At 40.4% G+C, this 19799-nt stretch overlaps 1 protein-coding gene across 14 annotated transcripts in view; it reads right to left on the reverse strand.

The window, feature by feature from the left end:
• Positions 1-1321: 1321 nt before the first annotated feature.
• SETD5 (SET domain containing 5) overlaps positions 1322-19799 on the reverse strand; it is a 79234-nt gene continuing 60756 nt past the window's right edge. For 9 of the 14 annotated variants that reach the window (XM_059879737.1, XM_010817492.4, XM_015459436.3 and 6 more), the window contains 7 exons: positions 14361-14605; positions 11383-11439; positions 9016-9486; positions 5854-6152; positions 4841-4974; positions 4275-4363; positions 1322-3931 (listed from right to left, as the gene is read on the reverse strand). In XM_059879737.1, coding sequence (XP_059735720.1) covers positions 3323-3931; positions 4275-4363; positions 4841-4974; positions 5854-6152; positions 9016-9486; positions 11383-11439; positions 14361-14605 — 1904 coding nt within the window. In that variant the 3' untranslated portion in view covers positions 1322-3322. The remainder of the gene's footprint in view (positions 3932-4274; positions 4364-4840; positions 4975-5853; positions 6153-9015; positions 9487-11382; positions 11440-14360; positions 14606-19799) is intronic. The other 5 variants (XM_005222488.5, XM_005222487.5, XM_059879741.1 and 2 more) reach the window with 2 other exon arrangements.

The following is a 19799-nucleotide window of genomic DNA, read 5'->3' on the forward strand; positions in this document are numbered from 1 at the left end:
AAGAGAACATGATAACATCAAAGTCCTGTGCTTTCTTCGTTTTGCGCTGATGGGGATATGTAGGCTTCTTATAATATAAACTTGTCCAAGGTTCTGTTTTGCTATCATGACTGCCCTGTGTGCTTTTATGGAGTCCTTGAGAAATATTCAAAACTATTATCTTCCCAGAGTTAAGTTTTGAGTGTAGGAGCAGGGAAGAGCATCTCCTTCAGTAGCTATGCTTATCTCCAAGCTCTGTTCTTTACTGATCTTTACTGATCTACTCCTGTGCTTTACTGAAAAGCACAGGAACTTTTCTGTCTCAGCCTCATAGCAGGTTACTAAGGCTGTTCCAGTTCTGGTTGATGAACTGATGGTCAGTGTGGTTTCGAAGTAAATACATAGTCCATTTGGAGAACAGTACACTTTTTTCTTCAGGGTGAGCTCTGTCAAACAGAGAAACTGTACCACAAAAATGATTCCTCAGAGCTAAAAAGGCCAGGCTGATATTTTTAAGGCAAGAAAGGGTATGATACAATTTTTCAGTTAGTTAAGTGATTTTTAGTTAGTTTCAAAGCATCTTTATTTGTCTCCTGGGTAAACTGCAAAATTTCCAAGACTGTCAGCTTGAGCCTGTCATTTGGATGAGAGGATACACATTGTATCCTCTGAAACTTATAAAAAAAATTATAGAATGAGAGTAATATACCTACCTTATACATTTTAAGGATCAATGAGATAGCAAATGACTTCAGTGGAAGAGCCTGGTTAACTATGAAGGTGTGTACAACGTGCACTTGCTTATTTCTTTACCACAGTTCAGTTTCTAACATCTGTATCACACTGAAAGCAAAGCACCCAGGAATGGAGCAGGTGGCTGTCTTATCTTCACATTCCCAGCACCTTATATATAGTTCAGCACACAGCAACTCTTTAGTAAAGGATTATTGCCTGATGTTTTTTTTGGGCCATGCTGGGTCTTTGTTGCGGCACGTGGGCTCTTCACTGCAGTGTGCTGGCTTCTCTAGTTGTAGTGTACGGGCTCTCTAGTTGACCACAGCATGCTGGATCTTAGTTCCCCAACCAGGTATTGAACTTGGGTCTTCTGCATTGGAAGGTAGATTCTTACCCACTGGACCACCAGAGAAGTCCCACTTATTGCCTGATCTTAGTCATAAAATGGTGAAGGAAGATCAATCTGTATTCCTGGCCCCATTATGGGCAACACAACTCCACCAAGAGCACACTCTCCTGAATGTGGTTCCATCTTGCTCCCTTTAAGGATAGCTTCAGGAAAACTAAGCAAGGCAGTGTCACAGAATTGGACAAAGAAGTTCTCAACTTATGATTATTATGGTTAAGAATTTTATTATCAAAATTATTACATCTCTTGTGAAAGTTCAAATGTTACAGCAAGGTGTAAACACTCCACTTGAGAAAGAAGTGATACTTCTTCCCTTCCAAGAGTTCCCCCCACCCCCCGCCCCACCCCCCCCAGAGGTCTGGTCTTGACAGCACCCTGCCCACACAGAGTGGCTGGGGTCTCTGCACGTGCCAGGCAGGGTGAGGGCCGCCTGCCCGCTGGCCTCTCCCCTTGGTTAATAGCCAAGGGGAGAATGCAAACCCCAGCCCAAATGGAGAGACATTTACATACGTTTTATATAATATACAAAGAAACCAGCATCCCAGGCAACATGATTTCCACTCCAACGCTCTCCCAGACTGATGGGTTTGTGGGGGAAACAACATAAAGAAAAGTATTCTGCTGACGTTTCAGCATTAAAAAAAAATCTCCCCTCATTTGAGCAAACACCTGATTTGAATTTTGAAAAAGTGAAATTTTGTAACAGTCACACACAAAGAGAGAAGACTGTGCATATGATAGTTGTAGGAGAGGGTAGAAAGAAAAGGGGATGCAAGAGGCTGAGGGAAAAAAGGAAAAAACAAATTGGAGGGAAGGAGGGAGACTCACAGTATTATCTTGTCCAAAAGAAAGAAGTAAGGTCCACTGCAGCACCAGGGATTACACCTGTCAGATATTTGCTACCCCTACCATGGTTATAACTGAATACAAAAATTAGATAAATAAAAACACGCCGGATATTACAGTAAACAAGTGAAAGAAATAAGCTGGCAACCGTATGGAATTTAAAAAGATTGTGTACCCCACCTGGCTGGCCCCAGGGCTCCTCCAGGGGTGTACAACAGGCACAATGCACTGATGGGGAGAAGCCAGTCTGCTCTCATCTCTCATCCAGAACAGCTGTCATTAGGTGTGTGGGTGGCTTTAAAACACTCTCACCTGGGCCACGCTCAAATAAGCATCTCCCAAAGAAACGTGGGACATGCCCACACACAATCACAGTCCTGTCGGTGCCATTCCACAATCAAAGCTTTCCACTCTTACCCTGCAGTCACGAGTGCGTGCTCTCCAATCATGGAGGCGGTCCTACTCAGGGGATTGGCAACTCCTGATTAACTGGGAGTAGAAAAAATAAAATTCAAAGAACTCCCAAACTACTTGGGACCTTCCTAATCAAATGCATTGTCAGTGGCTGGTAAGCAGCACTGCAACTGGCCCATCTCTCTTTTCTTTGCCTACTTACTTCATGGGTTACTGAGCTGTGAAATAGCTTGGGGAAGGGGAGTGGGTTGGTACCAGCTGGGGGCTCAGACAATCTACTACGATAATCTGCTTCTGAATAATCAAGAACTGACCATGAGTACTTCTTCAGAGATCCAGGAACCCCTCAGAGCACACACCAAGCTTCACTATCCCTGCCTCTTGGTGTTTTTAAGACAAAGGTAAGGAATATTCTCAGTGAACACACCTTGGCCAGATACCTGCTTTTGGAATGGTTGTTTTATATACCCACCTTTTTTCTTAAGTGCATAAAACCCTAACACTACTCAGATGGCTTGGGGCTTTGAGATTGGCTCTTTTCACTTTTTCCTTTGAAAACTTCTTTCTTTTTTGGATTTAAAAAGATGTCCTCACTGCACAAGTGACTACAGGCTACAGGCAAGGATGGGAGATGGAGGCTTCAACACAACTCATTGCACTTAGAATCGTTACTAACCGAAAACACCATTTGCTTGTCAACAATGTACCCTTAACAGCAGGGAGAAACTTCTTTATAGTCTCTGCTTCAGACAAGATTTACATCTTTCTCCAAGGCCAGAGCCAGTCGTGACCACAAGTCTTGTTTCTTGTCGACCAGACCCAATCCTCTGGCACCTTGTACCCCCTTCCCCAGCAATATGCTCGGCCTAGGTTCCAGAGGCAGCTGGAAGGAAGCAGCTATGGGCTCATTCAAGTTCTGTTTGCCCAAATCCAGAAGCCCTAGGAAAGTCCTGTCTGAGTCTTGACCCCCGACCCCTGCAGTGGCTGGAGTCGGTACTGGTGCACACCCCCACTCCCTCGATGTGGGTAGTGCTGTGAATTGGAAACCGCAGATACCCTGGAGGCCTGGTAGGCAGCTGACTGCCCAGCACTGGGCAGACTGATAGTCCGGAAGTCTGATGACAATGACGACCTAGAGTTCTGAGGAAAGGAGGTGGAACTCAGAGTTCCTGTGCTGGACTGGGAAACCGAGTCTGAGGTCGGCGAGTCTGAGGGGCCCTGTGGGGTAGGGCTAGCAGCACTAGAAGGGCAGCTCCTCCTTGGAAGACTGCTGCCGGTGCTGTTTCCAGAATGCGGCTGGCTGCTATAATACCCTGGTGTCCCCGTAAATGGGGCCAACGAGTCTGTGGACACAGGGTGGGCGGGGCTGGAATAGGACGTGGAAGAGAGGGAGGATTCTGAAGAACCATGAGAAGGGGGGTTCCCAGGTCTCAGTGCAGTAGTTCGATAACTGTATCCCGGAGACTGGGTGGGATGTCCTCTAAAGGGGGAGGAACTCTGTTGAAGGAGGCTTTGTGATTCTGTCCGTGGACTATCACACTGCAGGAGCTAGAAAGAGTTGGGAGGAAAAGCATAAGGAGATGAAAAAGTCCCTATTTAAGCCTTTTAGGCTTGTATGGATATTTAAAAGACCCTACTTTTTCTTCTTCCTCATCTTCTTAAACATTTGTTCTTTTTAGGATACCCAAGACAGTAAAATGGCTGTCTTTGGTCATTTCAATTTTCTGGCATGATTTATTACCTGAAGGTGAGCCGATGATGACTTATTTCCAAGGCTGCTGAAACTATATGCAAAGACGATATCTCAACTGCAAAGGATGACCAGGATCACAAAACATTTGGAACCCAGAACACATTCCTATGCCCAGAGATGAGCACTTTCTTGCCTCACCTGGTAGCTGTATCTGGAAGGGCTGTAAACGGCTGCTCCTTTAGAGAGTGCTGAGCTCAATGTGTCTGGGCCTTCACCATCGGCAGGGTCTGGAAGGTAATACAAAATCAACTCATTTTCTAAAAATGAGTCAGAGAGAGCAATTATTCATTCAAGTCACCAATGCCAGCACCAACCCATGCTGCTCTCTGATAAATCAGGTGAGTGCAGCATGCCAGAAGGGCAAAATGAGTGGTTAATTATGGGCTGTTTTAAATGCCTGATCTGATTTCTGTCTCCTTCTTTCTCTTCATCCTTCATCAAGGTGATTCCCAGGGCTTTGGAGAGATGAGTTACAGAAAGGTATCCTTTGGGAAAAAAGAGCAGACAGAGAGCAAGCAACGCTAGACCTTAAGAATGCTATAGCCCAAGAAAATGAAAGCAAGACTGAGCTGGAACTTTGCATGTAAGGGAGCCCAACCTCATTAAGAAATGGACTCACCTCAGCCTAGCATTTGGTGTAAACTGTGTGGAGCCTGGCTCATGTGTCCCTGAACCTGGCTGGCAGAAGAAGGCCATTGGCTCACCTGAGTCTTTCTCTGTGATGTTACTCTCCCATGTGGGAGAAGGCTCTCCTTTTTGGGCTACCCTCACACTGCTTCGGAGGACCTTGGGGATGCTCCCTCCTTCTCGGAGTCGTTCTACCGACGTGGGAACCATCCTGTGAAGGCAACAGGATGTACACTTATGCCACAGGACTTGAGAGTTAAGAGTACGGAACAAACAAGGCTCTGACAAACAGCTGTACGCTGTTTCTTCAAACATCCTCTTTTAAAACATTTTCTTCATGACCAATTTAAAACAAGGCATTTTCTCTGCCTCAAACTATGTCAGGCACCTAAGAATAAACACTTTAAGAAAAGAAAAAACAATCAAGGAAAAGGGGGATTTAAAGGTGTCTACTGCTTTCAACCTCCATCTTGAAATGCTATTTTTCTCTTCTGTGAAGTCATGTGACTGGCAGGTAGTAGTAATGTCTCACAGATTAATGAACATTACTCATTTGAGCCATGCCTCTTCTTTCCCAGACCTCATTTCTTCAGTTCAATATCCCTAAAATGCCTCATTCTTTATTTCACTCACTTGATACTTAGTACCTGCCATTATTATTAGCTATTTATTTGTCGTCTCTATTAAACTAGACAAATACTTGGAGAGTGTGTCCCAACTCTCCATATATGCTAGCCACGTGGAACTGAGACACCTGATGTTAATTTCAGTGGAACTGAGCTCATCTCCTGACTTACCTTGCACATGAAATGAGAAAACAGAAGAGGCAGTGTTAGTGCCCAGTGAATAAAATAAGTCCTCTGTGTTCACAACTATATGCCGTCCAACATATTGTTCTGCAGGCTTGGTGGCAACTGTTTGCTTCTGTAAGTTCGGGGATTGTGACTGATACTATTAAATCAGCCGAATATGGTATATAGTACTGCTGGCTGGCTTTCTCAAGTAAGTGTTTCCATATATCTTAGGTAAAGAGTCTAGACGTTTATTTCCCTCCTGAATTTAATCATAAGAGCATCAAACTTAAACTTACCACCTACTGCTGATACTCTCTTGAGGTCTGCAGTGAGACGAAGTGCCTCTGGAATCTGATGGGCTTACCGCCTCCAGATGAGACATAGAGGAATGAGACGGGGAGAATTTTTTGTGAGGGGAAGATGGGGTTCGGGCTGAGGATCCCTGCACACCATGGGCACCAGTGTCAGAAAGTGAGTTACTGCCGCCTTGCCCAGCTCCTGCAGACTTGCTTTTGCTCTGTGTGGAGTCACCTCCCCCACCAGCAGAATTTTCCTTGGCTTCTTGTTTCCGTTTGCGGTACTCCAGCAGGGATACCTAGGAAGGAAAAAAGAAACAGGACTCCAGCTAGACATCATTTGTGGATCACTAGCAATGGCACCCTACTCCAGCACTCTTGCCTGGAAAATCCCATAGATGGGGAAGCTTGGTGGGCTGCCATCTATGGGGTCGCACAGAGTTGGACACGACTGAAGTGACTTAGCAGCAGCAGCAGCAGCAATGGGGAAAGAACATGGAACCCTAGGAAACCGCTAGCAGGCCAGGCAAACAAAGCAGGCACCAACAGGTGACTTTTTCCAGGTGTGAGAGAGACCTGAGCACAGCTACATATTTAAATCAGTGAGAAGCTGGTTTAAAAAGAGAATATGCCAGGAGATGACATTTTTGAAAAATGGCATTTACCAGTAGACCTCAACCTTTATTCTGTCTTCAGAAAAACCTGTGAGATCACAGTTCCATGTAACAGAAGTGTGCTATCACAGTTATCTGCAACAAAGGTAGCACCGAGAAAGGTGGGGGACTTCCCTGGTGGTCCAGTGGTTAAGACGCTGTGCTTCCAAGGCAGGGGCACAGGTTCGACCCCTGGATGGGGAACTAAGATACCAAATGCTGCGTGGCATGGCCAAAAACAAACAAAAATACATGAAAAGGGAAGCTGAAGAGCTGGGAGTTTGTGCAGTTTGAGAAAGTCTCTTCCTCAATCCCCAGAAATCCCTATAGTTGTGCCACTGAAACTTCTCCCCAACTTGCCATTCCTGTGCCTTATACTTTCCTGACTGCCACACTGAAAGCCCTCTTCCTTGCCCCACCTAGTACACCTCCTTTTGGCTGTTACAGCACACTGTGCTTACACAGGCTTTCGACCTAACACTGTGTCTTGTATACTTATAAACTGTTATGTTCTACAAGGGCAGAGAACAAATTTGTTTGGCTTTTTGTCTTTAATGTCCAGCACAGAACTTGCCCTGATAGCAGGTGCTCAACAATATTTCTGAAATAACAGATCATGATTTCATTCATTTTTGCACATAATAAATGAAACCAGAAATCCAAAGACTTGTTACCATTTTTGTTCCTGCTAGTCAATACTGTTCATGCAAGAGTAATCTTTTTTTAAAAAATGTTTTATTTTATATTGGAGTATAGCTGATTTACAATGCTGTGAGAGTTTCAGGTGCACAGCAGAGTGACTCAGCCATACATATACATGTATCCATTCTCCCCCAAACTCCCCTCCCATCCAGGCTGCCACATAACACTGAGCAGTGTTCCCTGTGCTATACAGTCTGACCTTGTTGGTTATCCCTGTTAAATATAGCAGTGTGGACATGTCGATCCCAACCTCTCTTAACTGTCCCCCTTCCCCTGCAGCGACCAGAGTTTGTTCTCTAAATCTGTGAGTCTCATGCAACAGTATTCTAAACCTAATGCTAATTTTTTTTTTTTTTTTGGTGGGGGGTGGGGGCAGGGTGGCCATGCCTCCTAGCATGCAGGATCTTAGTTTCCTGACTGGGGACCCAACCCAAGCCCCCTGCAGTGGAAGCTCAGTGTCTTAACCACTAGACTGCTAGGGAAGTGTCCCCAATGCTATTTTATTACAAATTATCTGCCAGTGTTTCCTCCTCCTTTTAATCACTTAGGGCTCTCAATTTTCTGTTCAAATATAAAATATAACCAAAATACAAAGGAAGACAATTTTGTGCATGCAGTTTCTATACACAATCATGGAAAGGAGTTAGTGTAAGAATTCTGGTAATGTATTTCACTGCAATGCAAAGATAAAAAGCCACCAGCCTACATGTGAACAAGAATACCATAGACACTTGGCAGTTATGTGAGACTGTCACAGACAGAGGACATTTAAGCATCTCTAGATCTGACCAGTAAATGGAAGTTGATTGGACAGCTCAAATACTCCCGTCCATTCCCAAATAAACCTAGTTGAAAATCACTGACATAAAAAGCAGATTTTTGGCTTTGTAATTTCTAGAACAGGCACCACCTACAAGACAAGCCCCAAACCAGATCTCTGTGGCCTGGCCCTGCCCATCTCTGTTCTCCTCACTTCTCAATCATGTCATATTCCTGCTGCCCGCTCAATGGAGTGTCACAGTTACTCATTCTGCTCTGTTCTGTAGCATCTTCATCCCCTCAATATGTTGACTGAATGATTACTTACTATTTGAGGTCAGCCAAATCAGTGACCTGTCACCTTTCACGCTATTCCTCACAAACTTGGCTATGAACCTCTGGTTTGTCTTCAAGTACCCTCCACTATCCAACTTGGCCAGGTTTCCTCTATTAAGTTGTTCTTTTTTCTCATCATTAATATAATTATCTAAGCTCAGTCTCACTTGCTATAAGCTCCATTAGGGCGAAATCAAAGCGGCGATACAGCATGGTGGCAGTAAGAGCATACCATCTGGAATCAGGCAGACCTGGGGAGTGTCCTAGCTCATCCATATACTATCTCTGTGACCATGGGCAAGTTATGCAACTGGTATTAAATTCCATCATTTGCAAAATGGGAAATTACCCATCTTATAGGACTACTGTGAGGATAAATGCATAAGAAGAGCCTAATGGTGCCCAGAACATGAAAAGTAGCATAAAAAATGTAAAGTAGCATTATTCGTTTTCATTGCTTTATCCTTTGAATCGCCTAGCCAACTGTATGGCACATACATGAGAAGCATTTAAATTTGCTTAATATTTACAACACTCATCAAATTGTATTAATATATAGTCTTTCACTGAACATGCCAAGAGACTGTGTCTTATATCTTCATTTTCCTCACACTGAGAACAGTGCTGAAAACACAGTGGTAACTCAGTGACTACTTATTGAATTATTCAGTTAATGTTCTTCAAAAGGGTCTATAAAATGTGAAATACTTACCTTTTTCCTCTGTGGTGGGTTCTGGGGGGCAGATGGGACTCCTTCACAAGTCCTTTCGCCACCAGGTGACATGGATCCACGAGAGAGGTCTTTCAGAAAACCATGTTCATATCTGCTGGGAAAGCCTTCTGCAGGGGAACAATAGCCCCCATCCAAATGTAAAGGCTTTCTATCCCCTACTAGAGGAGACCCTCGATACAATCCATCTGCTCGAGGCATAGCGTTCAATGGGGAGTAGGCATACATCAAGTTAAACTCTGTCCGAAATGTCTGGTCCGAGTTTCTCCCAAGAGTCTGATGTCCTTCTCCACTCCTGCTTGTAAAACCAGTCTCAGAGGTGGGTCCGACAGAGGGATGAGGAGACAGGTCAGAATGACCCGAGTTGATCAGGGAAGGTCTGTCAGCACAGCTGTTAGTGTTGGAGTCAAGGTAGCCTACTTTTGTCAAGTCCAGGTCTTTTCGGTGACAAAGCTGAAAGAATAAAAACCAACGGAGACATGGGGTAGGGGAGAAAGGAAAAAGTCAAAGGGCAGAAAAGAAGGGAAGTGAGGGGGCACAGGTGAATAAGGAAAGGTAAGAGGGACGAAAGTAGAATAGAGAAAGCCATTAACATCTGTAAAGGTCCCATGTAGCACCAGTGTACACATGCCAGATTACCAAAGAATCCTGGCCTTTCCCAAATTGATTTAAAGTCTTTGGATGAGAATACTGGGAAAGTCAGAATTAGATAATTGGCCAAATGTGACTATTTTGCCTGCTTAGCCTTTCATCAGGTTTGCTGAGTCACCTTGCACTACATTCAGGGACTGGCAGTATAATCAGGGATTTACCTGAGCCCCGTGGAGCCACAGAGATGAGAATGGTGTCTTAAGATAACTGGCTTCTGGTGTTATTCATTTCTAAACTAATATTGATGGAAGGTGGAAGGAGGGGAAGAGGTGAAAGAAAGTAGAAAGTAGACGAAAAGTCAAGTCTTTAAGTTACTGGTTCAGGGAAGGAGAATGGTATTAGTTGAAGACATCAACCAACCAGTTCTTCACTCACTTCCACTATTAAGTATGTGTGTTTCTCATAAACTTTCTGGCCACTCAATTCTTTCTGCATCCTCTAATGTATGTCAACATACCAAAAGACCACTAATGTCCATCACTGCAGAGTATCTGAAATGCTGGAACATACCAAAAATAAACCCATCTACTTGGTCATCATTACCTTCTGACACCAAAGATTTTCTGCCACTATGTCCACTATAGCTAACTCTCTAGAAAGAATAGAATCAGAAACCCAGATAATACACCATTGTCAGCCTCCAAATTATTCTATCTTAGAATCTTTAGCAACTGAGGAGAGAGAGCTCTATGTTCCTTACAAAATAAGACTAAAAAAAAAACCACTCAGAAAACCTCTAGTACACTAGAATACAATCTTTAGTTTCACACTGATCTATAAAATCCTACCAATTCAGAATTTGGTCACCTGTCACTGAGTTTAGCACTAATGTTTTACTGGAAGGGTGTGGGAATAAAAGTTCTATATTTCTAAAAGTTTCTGAGCGACTGTAACTTTCTTTTCAAGAGGAGTAAGGCTCCATGTGGATTCATGGAGTTATCACTGCTACCTTTGTCGAAATCTTATAACAAGTTAAGAAACTCTAGCACTAACATGTGAATTTAACATCTCCATAGCAGTAAGATTTGATATTCTAAGAGATACCATCTGTACAGCAACCATTTCCCCAACCACTGTAGAATGGACACCTGAGTCACAGAAGCCATGGGCTGATTTAAGCTGAGTTATGACTCTGCCTTTCTAAAGAAGATGCTTAATCTATCAACCAAAGCTCAAAACATCCAGTTAAACAGAGCTGTCAGATTAATTCTAGAATAAAGCATAAATCACTGCCTAACTTTTTCAATATAAGCTGCTCCTTCATCAAGCCCAAGATAATAAATATCAAAAGACAGCTCCTACCAACTGTTGATTTAACCTTCCTTATTTAACAAACACACTTTGTCAGACTTTAACAAGGTTCCCATATTTTCAGCTCCTTTAAACTTGACTTCTAGATTCTATTCTACTTTAAAAGAACTCTTCAGCCATACCCACCGCCCTCCCTCAAAAACAACAAAAACGAACCCCACCACACACACACACACCTACTTCATTTTCCTCCATCTACATTGAGAATTCTGAGTAACCAGAGTCACACATGGGAAGTTTCATTCACCTTACAGTGACCAATCGGCCACCCTCCAGCCCATCACCCCATTCACTCGGATCCCCCAAGCCCTCCCCACACACGCAGGAACACACTCATGCCCACTCACTCACAGCCTCCAAGTGTGATTGAGATGGTGTGATAACTACCTCGGGTGACAGGGACTCGGGCCTATTCGCAGGGGAACTCTCAGGGGAGGATATGTTCTAGAGGAGGGAAAAGCATCTTGTTATTCATCTACTCAAAGAAGCAAAACAAAACAAACAAAAAATAAAGCAAAAGCAAGCATAGATGGTTAGCCACAAATTTGGGGGGGTGGGGTGGGGGTGGGGCAGGGAGAGGGATAAGAATGCACAAGGGAAATGTTTAAATGCAGAACCATCTCAATGGACAGAATGACTTGTTAAAATGCTTCCTGGTGTCTCTGAAAGCATTTAAGGATAAACTGGTTATGTTTCATGCTATAAGTAAACATCTCAAGCGGATAACAGGAGTTAAATTGGTGAGATTTTATACTGTTACATTATGTCTTTCTATGTTAGATGAGATTTTAGTAACCTGTAGTATTTGTTATTGATAGGCATCCTATCACTCATCCCTCATGCTTCAGGGCACCTTTCTTCTTTACCCCACTCCCTCTTCTGAACGTCACATTTTCTCATTCTCTTGTGTGACTCAGGCCTGCCATATTTACCCAGGGGAATTGCTTAGCATGCAGGGGGCTGCCAGGGCTAGGGAGATGGTCAGTTCCTCTTGAATGACAGTTGCAGGAGTTATGACTGATGGATTCTCCAGCTCACAGGCTAGATGGTTCATAACATAATCCACTGTACTTTGAGGAACAGAGAGAAAAGGATTTAAAAAAAAAAAGGCAGATGTGTACCCTTCAAGCCTCTGGTCCCGAACAAGGGCTTATCCTTAGGGCTTTTGCCTGAAGCAGCACTCCTGAGTGAAATAGTAACTGGGCAGTGAGTTTGGATAGGAAGATATGGAGGGAAAAAGCAGGGAAAGCAGGGAATGATGGTGGTAGCCGTGACAAGGAAAGAGGAGGGTTTCTAATGTTGTAGCCTCTAGATAGCTGTGGCCTGGGTGGCTGAACAATTCTGTGGCAGAGGAAATGAGGCTGCTTCAGCAGGGCTACTGGCTGTTAATAATTTCATTTGGTAGGGTGCTGTATGTGTGGGATGGATAGTGGGGTATGGCTCTCAAGGCAGGAAGGGAAAGGTTATTTTGGTGGAAAGAAGGGGTTCATTAAGCTTGCCCTCCCAATGCTGCTTTACTCTTTTTTTGATGCTTCCCTCTCATGATCTTGTTTTTTTATTACATGTCTTTTCAACTCATCCTCTTAGCATTTCTCACTTTTCTTCTGGAAGATTATTTTTCCTTTTAAAAATATTATTTCCCCAACAAACTGATCTTTACTTGTGCCATCTCTCTCTGCTATTTGTGTGGCACAGTCTTAGGTGAAAATAAGGCTCCCTACTTCCCCATACTAGAATATAGGAAAGTGTATGGCAATTAAAATGGTGATAAAGATAGCCAGGATGATGAAATCTGGTTTTTTTTTGCACTGATGAAACAGGCCAAATTTTCTTAGTTAAATCATGAGACTAAAATAGTGAAAACATGCACTCAACTTTTTGAAGGGATGAGTTATTTAATATACTACAATATTTTCTTTCTTTCCTGGTGTTCTAACATTATGCTTAGACTATGCATCACTAAAATGATCTCTGATTTAAAAAAACAAAAAACACCTTACATTTGCATAGTGTTTCATAGTTACCCAAAACACTACAAGGGGTAGGGTATGCACTGAGTGCTAAACCTGTCTGTTCTAGAAGGCAACTCCCCTTCTAATTTTACCTTTAATTATAATATAATAAACTATGAAATTCTATTCCTATAATCTACTGCCCGACAGGGAGAATGTCCTCTCATGAAATTTTACCCTCAAACTTCAGCTGCTAAATGAAAAGTCAACTGCAATTAGATCCAAGTAAACTTAGTAAGGGCCCATATCAGATGTTTTGCTATCTGTCTTAAAAGAATGTCACAGGGAATTTGGTAAAGGATAACTTCCCTAGAAATCAAATATGACCAGGAAGGTTTTTTATCCCCCCTCTCAGAAAAAGGTTTGCTCCAAAAGTAGTTTAGGCATAGAATATAGCTTCCTCTTATTTTCAAGGTTGCTAGTTACCTTTCTGAGTTAGCTATTTAAAGGTTCAGGTCTTTTTAATTCCCATCCTCTTTTAAAAACTGAACAGGTAGGATGACACTGATTAGAACATTCACCTTTATCAAACAAGACATCTGGAGAAGTGCAAGCTGTGTTTAGTCATCAAAACAAATTTTTCTGAGAAGGAACAGTGTCTGTTTAATTAGAAGTCAAAGCAACATGCAATATTTTTTTTTTAAATGCACTCACATGGATTCTATTCAATAAACCTACTATCACTCAAACTTGAACACTAACGCAATTCAGAATTAACTTTTTGAAACAGGTGACCAGAGAGTGAGCAATAAATCTGGTTTTTATAAATGCATGTTGCTAGCCTCTTTCTACTTCTCATTTCTAACACGTTATTACAAGAAGGGAAAGTAACCTGGAAATGAAAATCCTAACTTGCCATAAACCATACCTCAATGCTTTCTAAATCTGTTTACTGAGGCCACAAAGAGAATGCAAAATAACAAAGACACTTCACTGATTTAAAGGCCAAGAAATGGAGGCACAACCAATCACTATAATCTGCACTCTCAGGCTGGTGTCATTTTAATGGTTACTAGGAAGCTAGAGGCCAATTTTCACCAAGGCACACAGTAAAGATAAAGATGAAGGTCTAGCAAGACTACCACCTAAAGGTATGGAGGTTCATGAACCGCATGCAAAAGATAGATGAGTATCACTTGTGGGAGTACTCTTCCTATTTGGGGAAGTATAGAGACTGCCAAGATGAGAGGCTACCAGGTAATAGGTCACAATGACCCTGAGGTTTCCCATTCTGTTGCTAAGGTGGGCAAAGAACATGGTAAAGAAACATTTGGAATGGTATTATATTTGAAATGAGGAGGTGCAAATGATGATTTTCATATTCAGAACTCCCAACAACCAAACCCAAATCACCTCAAATTGCAGAGGAGTATTGCAGCGACTAGCAGTAGTAAGAGATGTGACTGGTGAGAACATGAGGCTGTATCCATTTCGACACTCCTCTTCTGGGTGAGATGGGCCAGGTGTGGTCAGCTGGGGGCTCTTTGAGCCTGGATTGGGAGGGGGTGGTGTGACTGGAGAAAGAGGCCTCAGTAACTTGGTGACATTCTGCTCCATCAGATAGCGAGACTTCCATTTCTTTAATGGGCTCAACAAGTCTGTGAAGTACAAAGCTTGGATGAGAGGTTTGAAATTACAGCCTAAAGGGATACTCGTAGTGAAGCCATTAATCTCTAGCCCACAATGGCTCCTAACTCCACTTTTGCCTCATCCCACTGTTATCTCCTGCAATCAAACCAAAAGCCCAAAGGTTCTTTAACTGCCACACTTAAAAGTGATTCTCAAAACTCCCTAACCTCCCAAAAACTCATCAGATGAATCTGACACTTTAAATAACTAATCCCTGGAGCTAATTTAATCTCTTGTAGTAGAAAACATAAATTTATATTTTTCACATTCTAAAAAAACCCTCAAATCTGTGTCTGTGTTAAAATTACTCTCTGTTCAATTGTTGGTTCACCAACTCAGTTTCAAGCTTTTATCTATTTTTCCATTCTTTAGAAGCTCTTTACCTAATATTTCTGCTTCAGCAGGAGCGAGTTACACATGATTACCTGATCCTTACTGAGTACTTAGTTTTAGAGTGCTTCAAAGTGTGAAATCATTTCTATGTAAACCTCATTTTCAAAAACTAGGTTGGTACTCTTTTTCTGATTGGAATATCCTACTTCCTCCGGTGGACTTCTTAGTTCCACTTTGAAAGAAAGTTAACATGCTTTAAATTTTAGTGACTACTCAGGGCAATGCACCTATCTCACTTTCTCAAAGGAAATATCTATTTTTATTCGTTTACTCTATTTGTTTAGTACCTCTTACATGGAAACCACTGAACTAGGTATGTGGGGGAAAATGGTTATCATATACTTTACTTTTAAAAATATATTCTATTTTAAAAGGGTTTATGAAAGCATAAGAAAAAGAAAACATACATAAAACATGTTTAATATAAATTTAAGAACCTCAACGGAGGTGGTCATACTGCTATGCATAAGGAGAAAAAAAATTATGCTTTTAAGGGCTTATTACATACCAGGCGTTATTCTATGTGCTTCATGTGAATTAGCAGGTTTAATCTGAATAACTCTATAAATCTAGTACTAGTATTATCATTCCTATTTTAAAGAGGGAGTAGGCAATCTGGTTCCCATCTACATTCTTAATCATTAGGTTAAATGATTAGGTTTCCTCCCAAGCCGTTGAGGAGAAGTTTTGGGACAGCAGCACGGCTATGCTTCAGAACAATTCCCCTGGTAGCAATGGTCAGCATGAGAATGAACACTCAGAAACTATTTGGAGTTAATGGAGTAGTTACACAGAAAGAGTTATGAAGCACTAAACTAGCGCAGTAGAGGGTGAAACAGAAGAAATAAAAGCAAAAAATACTGGAGATACATATTTTTCCTTTCAGATATCGAAAAAATTAAAAATTTTCCTAGATTAGAAGTATATTTGTAATTTCCTTCTGTTCCAGATACTATGTTTTTCTTTTCTCCTTTTGAAAAGTGCCTAGGTATAAACAAAACAAACGTGTGATTCGTAACTTACATTTAAGTTTATATATTTCAAGAGTCTTCAACAGCGAAATCTTTTAAAAAGACCACTATACTGCTAGGTCCAACACTGTAACTACTAAAAGCAATTATGTAAGTTATAAAGTTCATTGCAGAAAAGTTACGGAGTTCAGATGAACTCTCCCATCTCCAAATCAACTTACAGGTTACTCATTTAAAATAGATCTTTTGAGTATTTATTATAATATATTAAACGAAAGAGACCTAGCACTCGTCCTTATGAAGTTTACAGGCCAGTGGTAATGTGCCTACTTTTTTCTATGAACAATACTATATTTACAAAATTTTCTTTTAAAGTTTCATTTTTCTTCTTTTTGCCATACACAGCTATCAAATCTCCTGGTTAAATTTATCTTTTATTGTTTTGTACCTTTACTTATGTAATTCCCAAGATATATAAACAAACATCCACATATTGAAACTCATACTTAACTTGAAATCATATTCACAAATTAATGCACTACTAATGTCCTGGGGTATTTTCAACTCAATCTCTTTCTTGACATGGCTTTACTGATTCTATGTCTAAATCACATTGAATAAACAACCTGCTATCTTCACTCATAATAAAAATATTTCCATTACAATGAAAAAAATGTTAACAATTATATTTTAATTTTATTAAGTCGTTTTTGGCTATACAAAGTTTATATTTGTATTTATTTAGTCAAATGTATCAACTATTTCCTTTATTTTCTGCCTCAGACATGTCTTTGTCACCCCACCCCAAGACTATAAAAATGACCTATTTCCCCATTATCTCCATATTTAATTTTCAAATTTAACTCAGAATGTTCTAACCTTTTCACAGGGCAAATGGCTAGCATATTCTTCCAAATTATTTGGTAATTATAGAATAATCATATTTCTATACTGATTTGAAATATGACATTTATCCTACTAGATACTGAGTTTAGTTCTGAACATTATTCTGTACGCTTTTAGTAAAATTGTTTGGACAATTCCAGTTATTCTATTCAAGCTCTCCAAATTATTTTGCCTATTCTAGCATACTTTTCCAGAGAAGGCAATGGCACCCCACTCCAGTACTCTTGCCTGGAAAATCCCATGGACAGGGGAGCCTGGTGAGCTGCAGTCCATGGGGTCGCTAAGAGTCAGATATGACTGAGCGACTTCACTTTCACTTTTCACTTTCATGCATTGGAGAAGGAAATGGCAATCCACTCCAGTGTTCTTGCCTAGAGAATTCCAAGGATGGTGGAGCCTGGTGGGCTGCTGTCTCTGGATCGCACAGAGTCGGACACAACTGAAGCGACTTAGCAGCAGCAGCAGCAGTATACTTTTCATGTCAATGAACTGTAGAAATCATTTGTCAACTATGCTGATACTTCCCCTTCCCGAGGCTGACTGGGGCTGTATTAAATTCATGAGTAATCTGTGGAGAATTCTCACTGAGCACTGTGGCATGATCTTTTGTCTACTTATGCCCTCATTCATATTCCTCTTCATCATCATTAATATTTTGGCAGCTTATGGGGTTGAACCCAGGCCCTCGACAATGAGAGTGTGGAGTCCTAACCACTGGACCACCAGAGAATCCCTTATATTATACTTCTTCATTACAGAGTTGCCACATTTCTTTTTTTTTTTTTTTTTTTGGCCACATTTCTAAATTAGGTTTATTCTCCACTGGTCTCTATTTGCCATTACTACTGTGAATTAGATGTATTTCTCCTTATATATTAGTTAAATGTGATTGCTAACATGTAAGAAAATCTTTCAGTATGTTACATATTTTTGTATTTAGCTACCCTATTGGCCTCTACCAGTTTTTCGGTTAATTCTTTTGGCTTTTCTAAGTAGGTAAGCATATTATTTGTATACAATGATAACCTATACATCCTCTTTACCAAAACTTTTACCTCATTGTTTTTTAGTTTTTTGGGTTTTTTTTGATAATCAGTTTGGACAACAATTCTAAATGTTGTTAAATAAGAATGGTAATACTGGGATAATCTGATAACCCATTTAAAAGGTTTAATCTATTTTTCAACATGAAGTATACCTGGCAACTGTTTTCAGATAGATGTAAAATAAGAAAATCATTCAGTATGTTATTTATCATTAAAATCACATTTACTACGCTATTACTCCCTCCTCCTCCATTTGGTTGGCTAATAAATTATGAATAAAATTTCAAGTATTGAACCTCCTTTACCTTCCATGGAAAACTTTTATTTGGTCATAATAATAAATATTCTTACAGATTCAAGATTCAGATGACTGAAATCTAATTCAAAAGTAGTACTGTACTGTTTTTAGGAGGTTAATTTGATAAATCAACAGTAAAAATTTTAATGCTACTGTATAGTATTTCATCAAAAGTATAGGCAATAGAAGGTAAACTACAAATTCTACCATTTCTTTATTCATGGAAACCCAGGTCATTTTATTCTGTATTATTGGCAATTATTAATCACTTCATGACTAAGACTGTGCAAAAGTCCACTGTTTACTTCTACTTTTAGTCCACACCTACTTCTGTACAATAAGTAGCTGGAAAAATTACAACTAGGTTTTTAAAAATGCACATGATAAATCTTCTCTAATTTCTAGTAGAGATATTACTTCCCTGTCATTTTTGCAAATCCTTTCTCCCATTATCTTTGTCCTCTATCAGTTCAGAGCGCTAAAGACATAGAAACTTTAATTAAAAAAAGAAAACAAAGCCAAACAGTGAATGTACACAGAATTTACTCTGGCAAATATCTAATTCTTTCCCATCTCCCATGTAAGTAAAAATTATAATTTACAGAATCTTTCACTTACATAAAGCCTGTTTCTGGCTGTTCTGTTCCATGTATATATCCATTATTGAATCTGTACTAATCTAATTACCAACTTGCAGCGTCACATTAGAAACTAGTTTTATACTGCTAGGTACTTCTTCGTCATTACTTTTTCAATTTTTCTTAGTTACTTTCATCTTTATTTTTTATGATAAACTTCCAAGATCATTTAATCATACCCCAAACAAACTAGCTTGATGGAAACTGTATGAAGACAAGAAAAAAAAAAAACCCCACTCATTATATATCCTCTTTCCATTAAGGAATATGGAAGTTCCCTCTATTTCCTCAAGACTTAAAAAATTTTCCTCAGATTTGCTTTGTTCTACATGTCTCCACCATTATTCATAGGCAGTTTCTTCATTTTGTTGAGCTCAGCAATGCAAATTTTTCTTCATTTATTTTCTTGGTAAATAAATGCTATGCATTTTTATATATCCAGCAGTTTATTTTTTCCAATTATTTAGACTCCTAGGTATATATCCACATCATTTACAAATAATGAACATTATACTCGCCCTTGCCTGCAGAGTTAATACTGTTTATTTCTACACAACTTTAGCTTTAAAGAACTTAATGTATCCTAGTATATGATTAATTTCTGTAAATTTTCCATAAATGTTCAACAAGAAATCTGTGTATAATAATGACAATAATAATTCCTATTGAGGGTACGATACTGTACTTTATGTACATTAATCTCATATTAGCTCTACAAGGCAGATATTACTATACCCGTTTCACAGATGAGCCTCAGAGATATTTTACAACCTGCTTGAGTTAGTAAAGGGTGTGTGTGTGTTAGTTGCTCAGTCACGTCCAACTCTACGACCCCACCGACTGTAGCCCACTAGGCTTCTCTGTCCATGGGATTCTCCAGGCAAGAATACTGGAGTGGATCGCCGTTCCCT

This window comes from Bos taurus, chromosome 22 (assembly GCF_002263795.3).
Source record: "Bos taurus isolate L1 Dominette 01449 registration number 42190680 breed Hereford chromosome 22, ARS-UCD2.0, whole genome shotgun sequence".
Lineage (NCBI taxonomy): Eukaryota > Metazoa > Chordata > Mammalia > Artiodactyla > Bovidae > Bos > Bos taurus.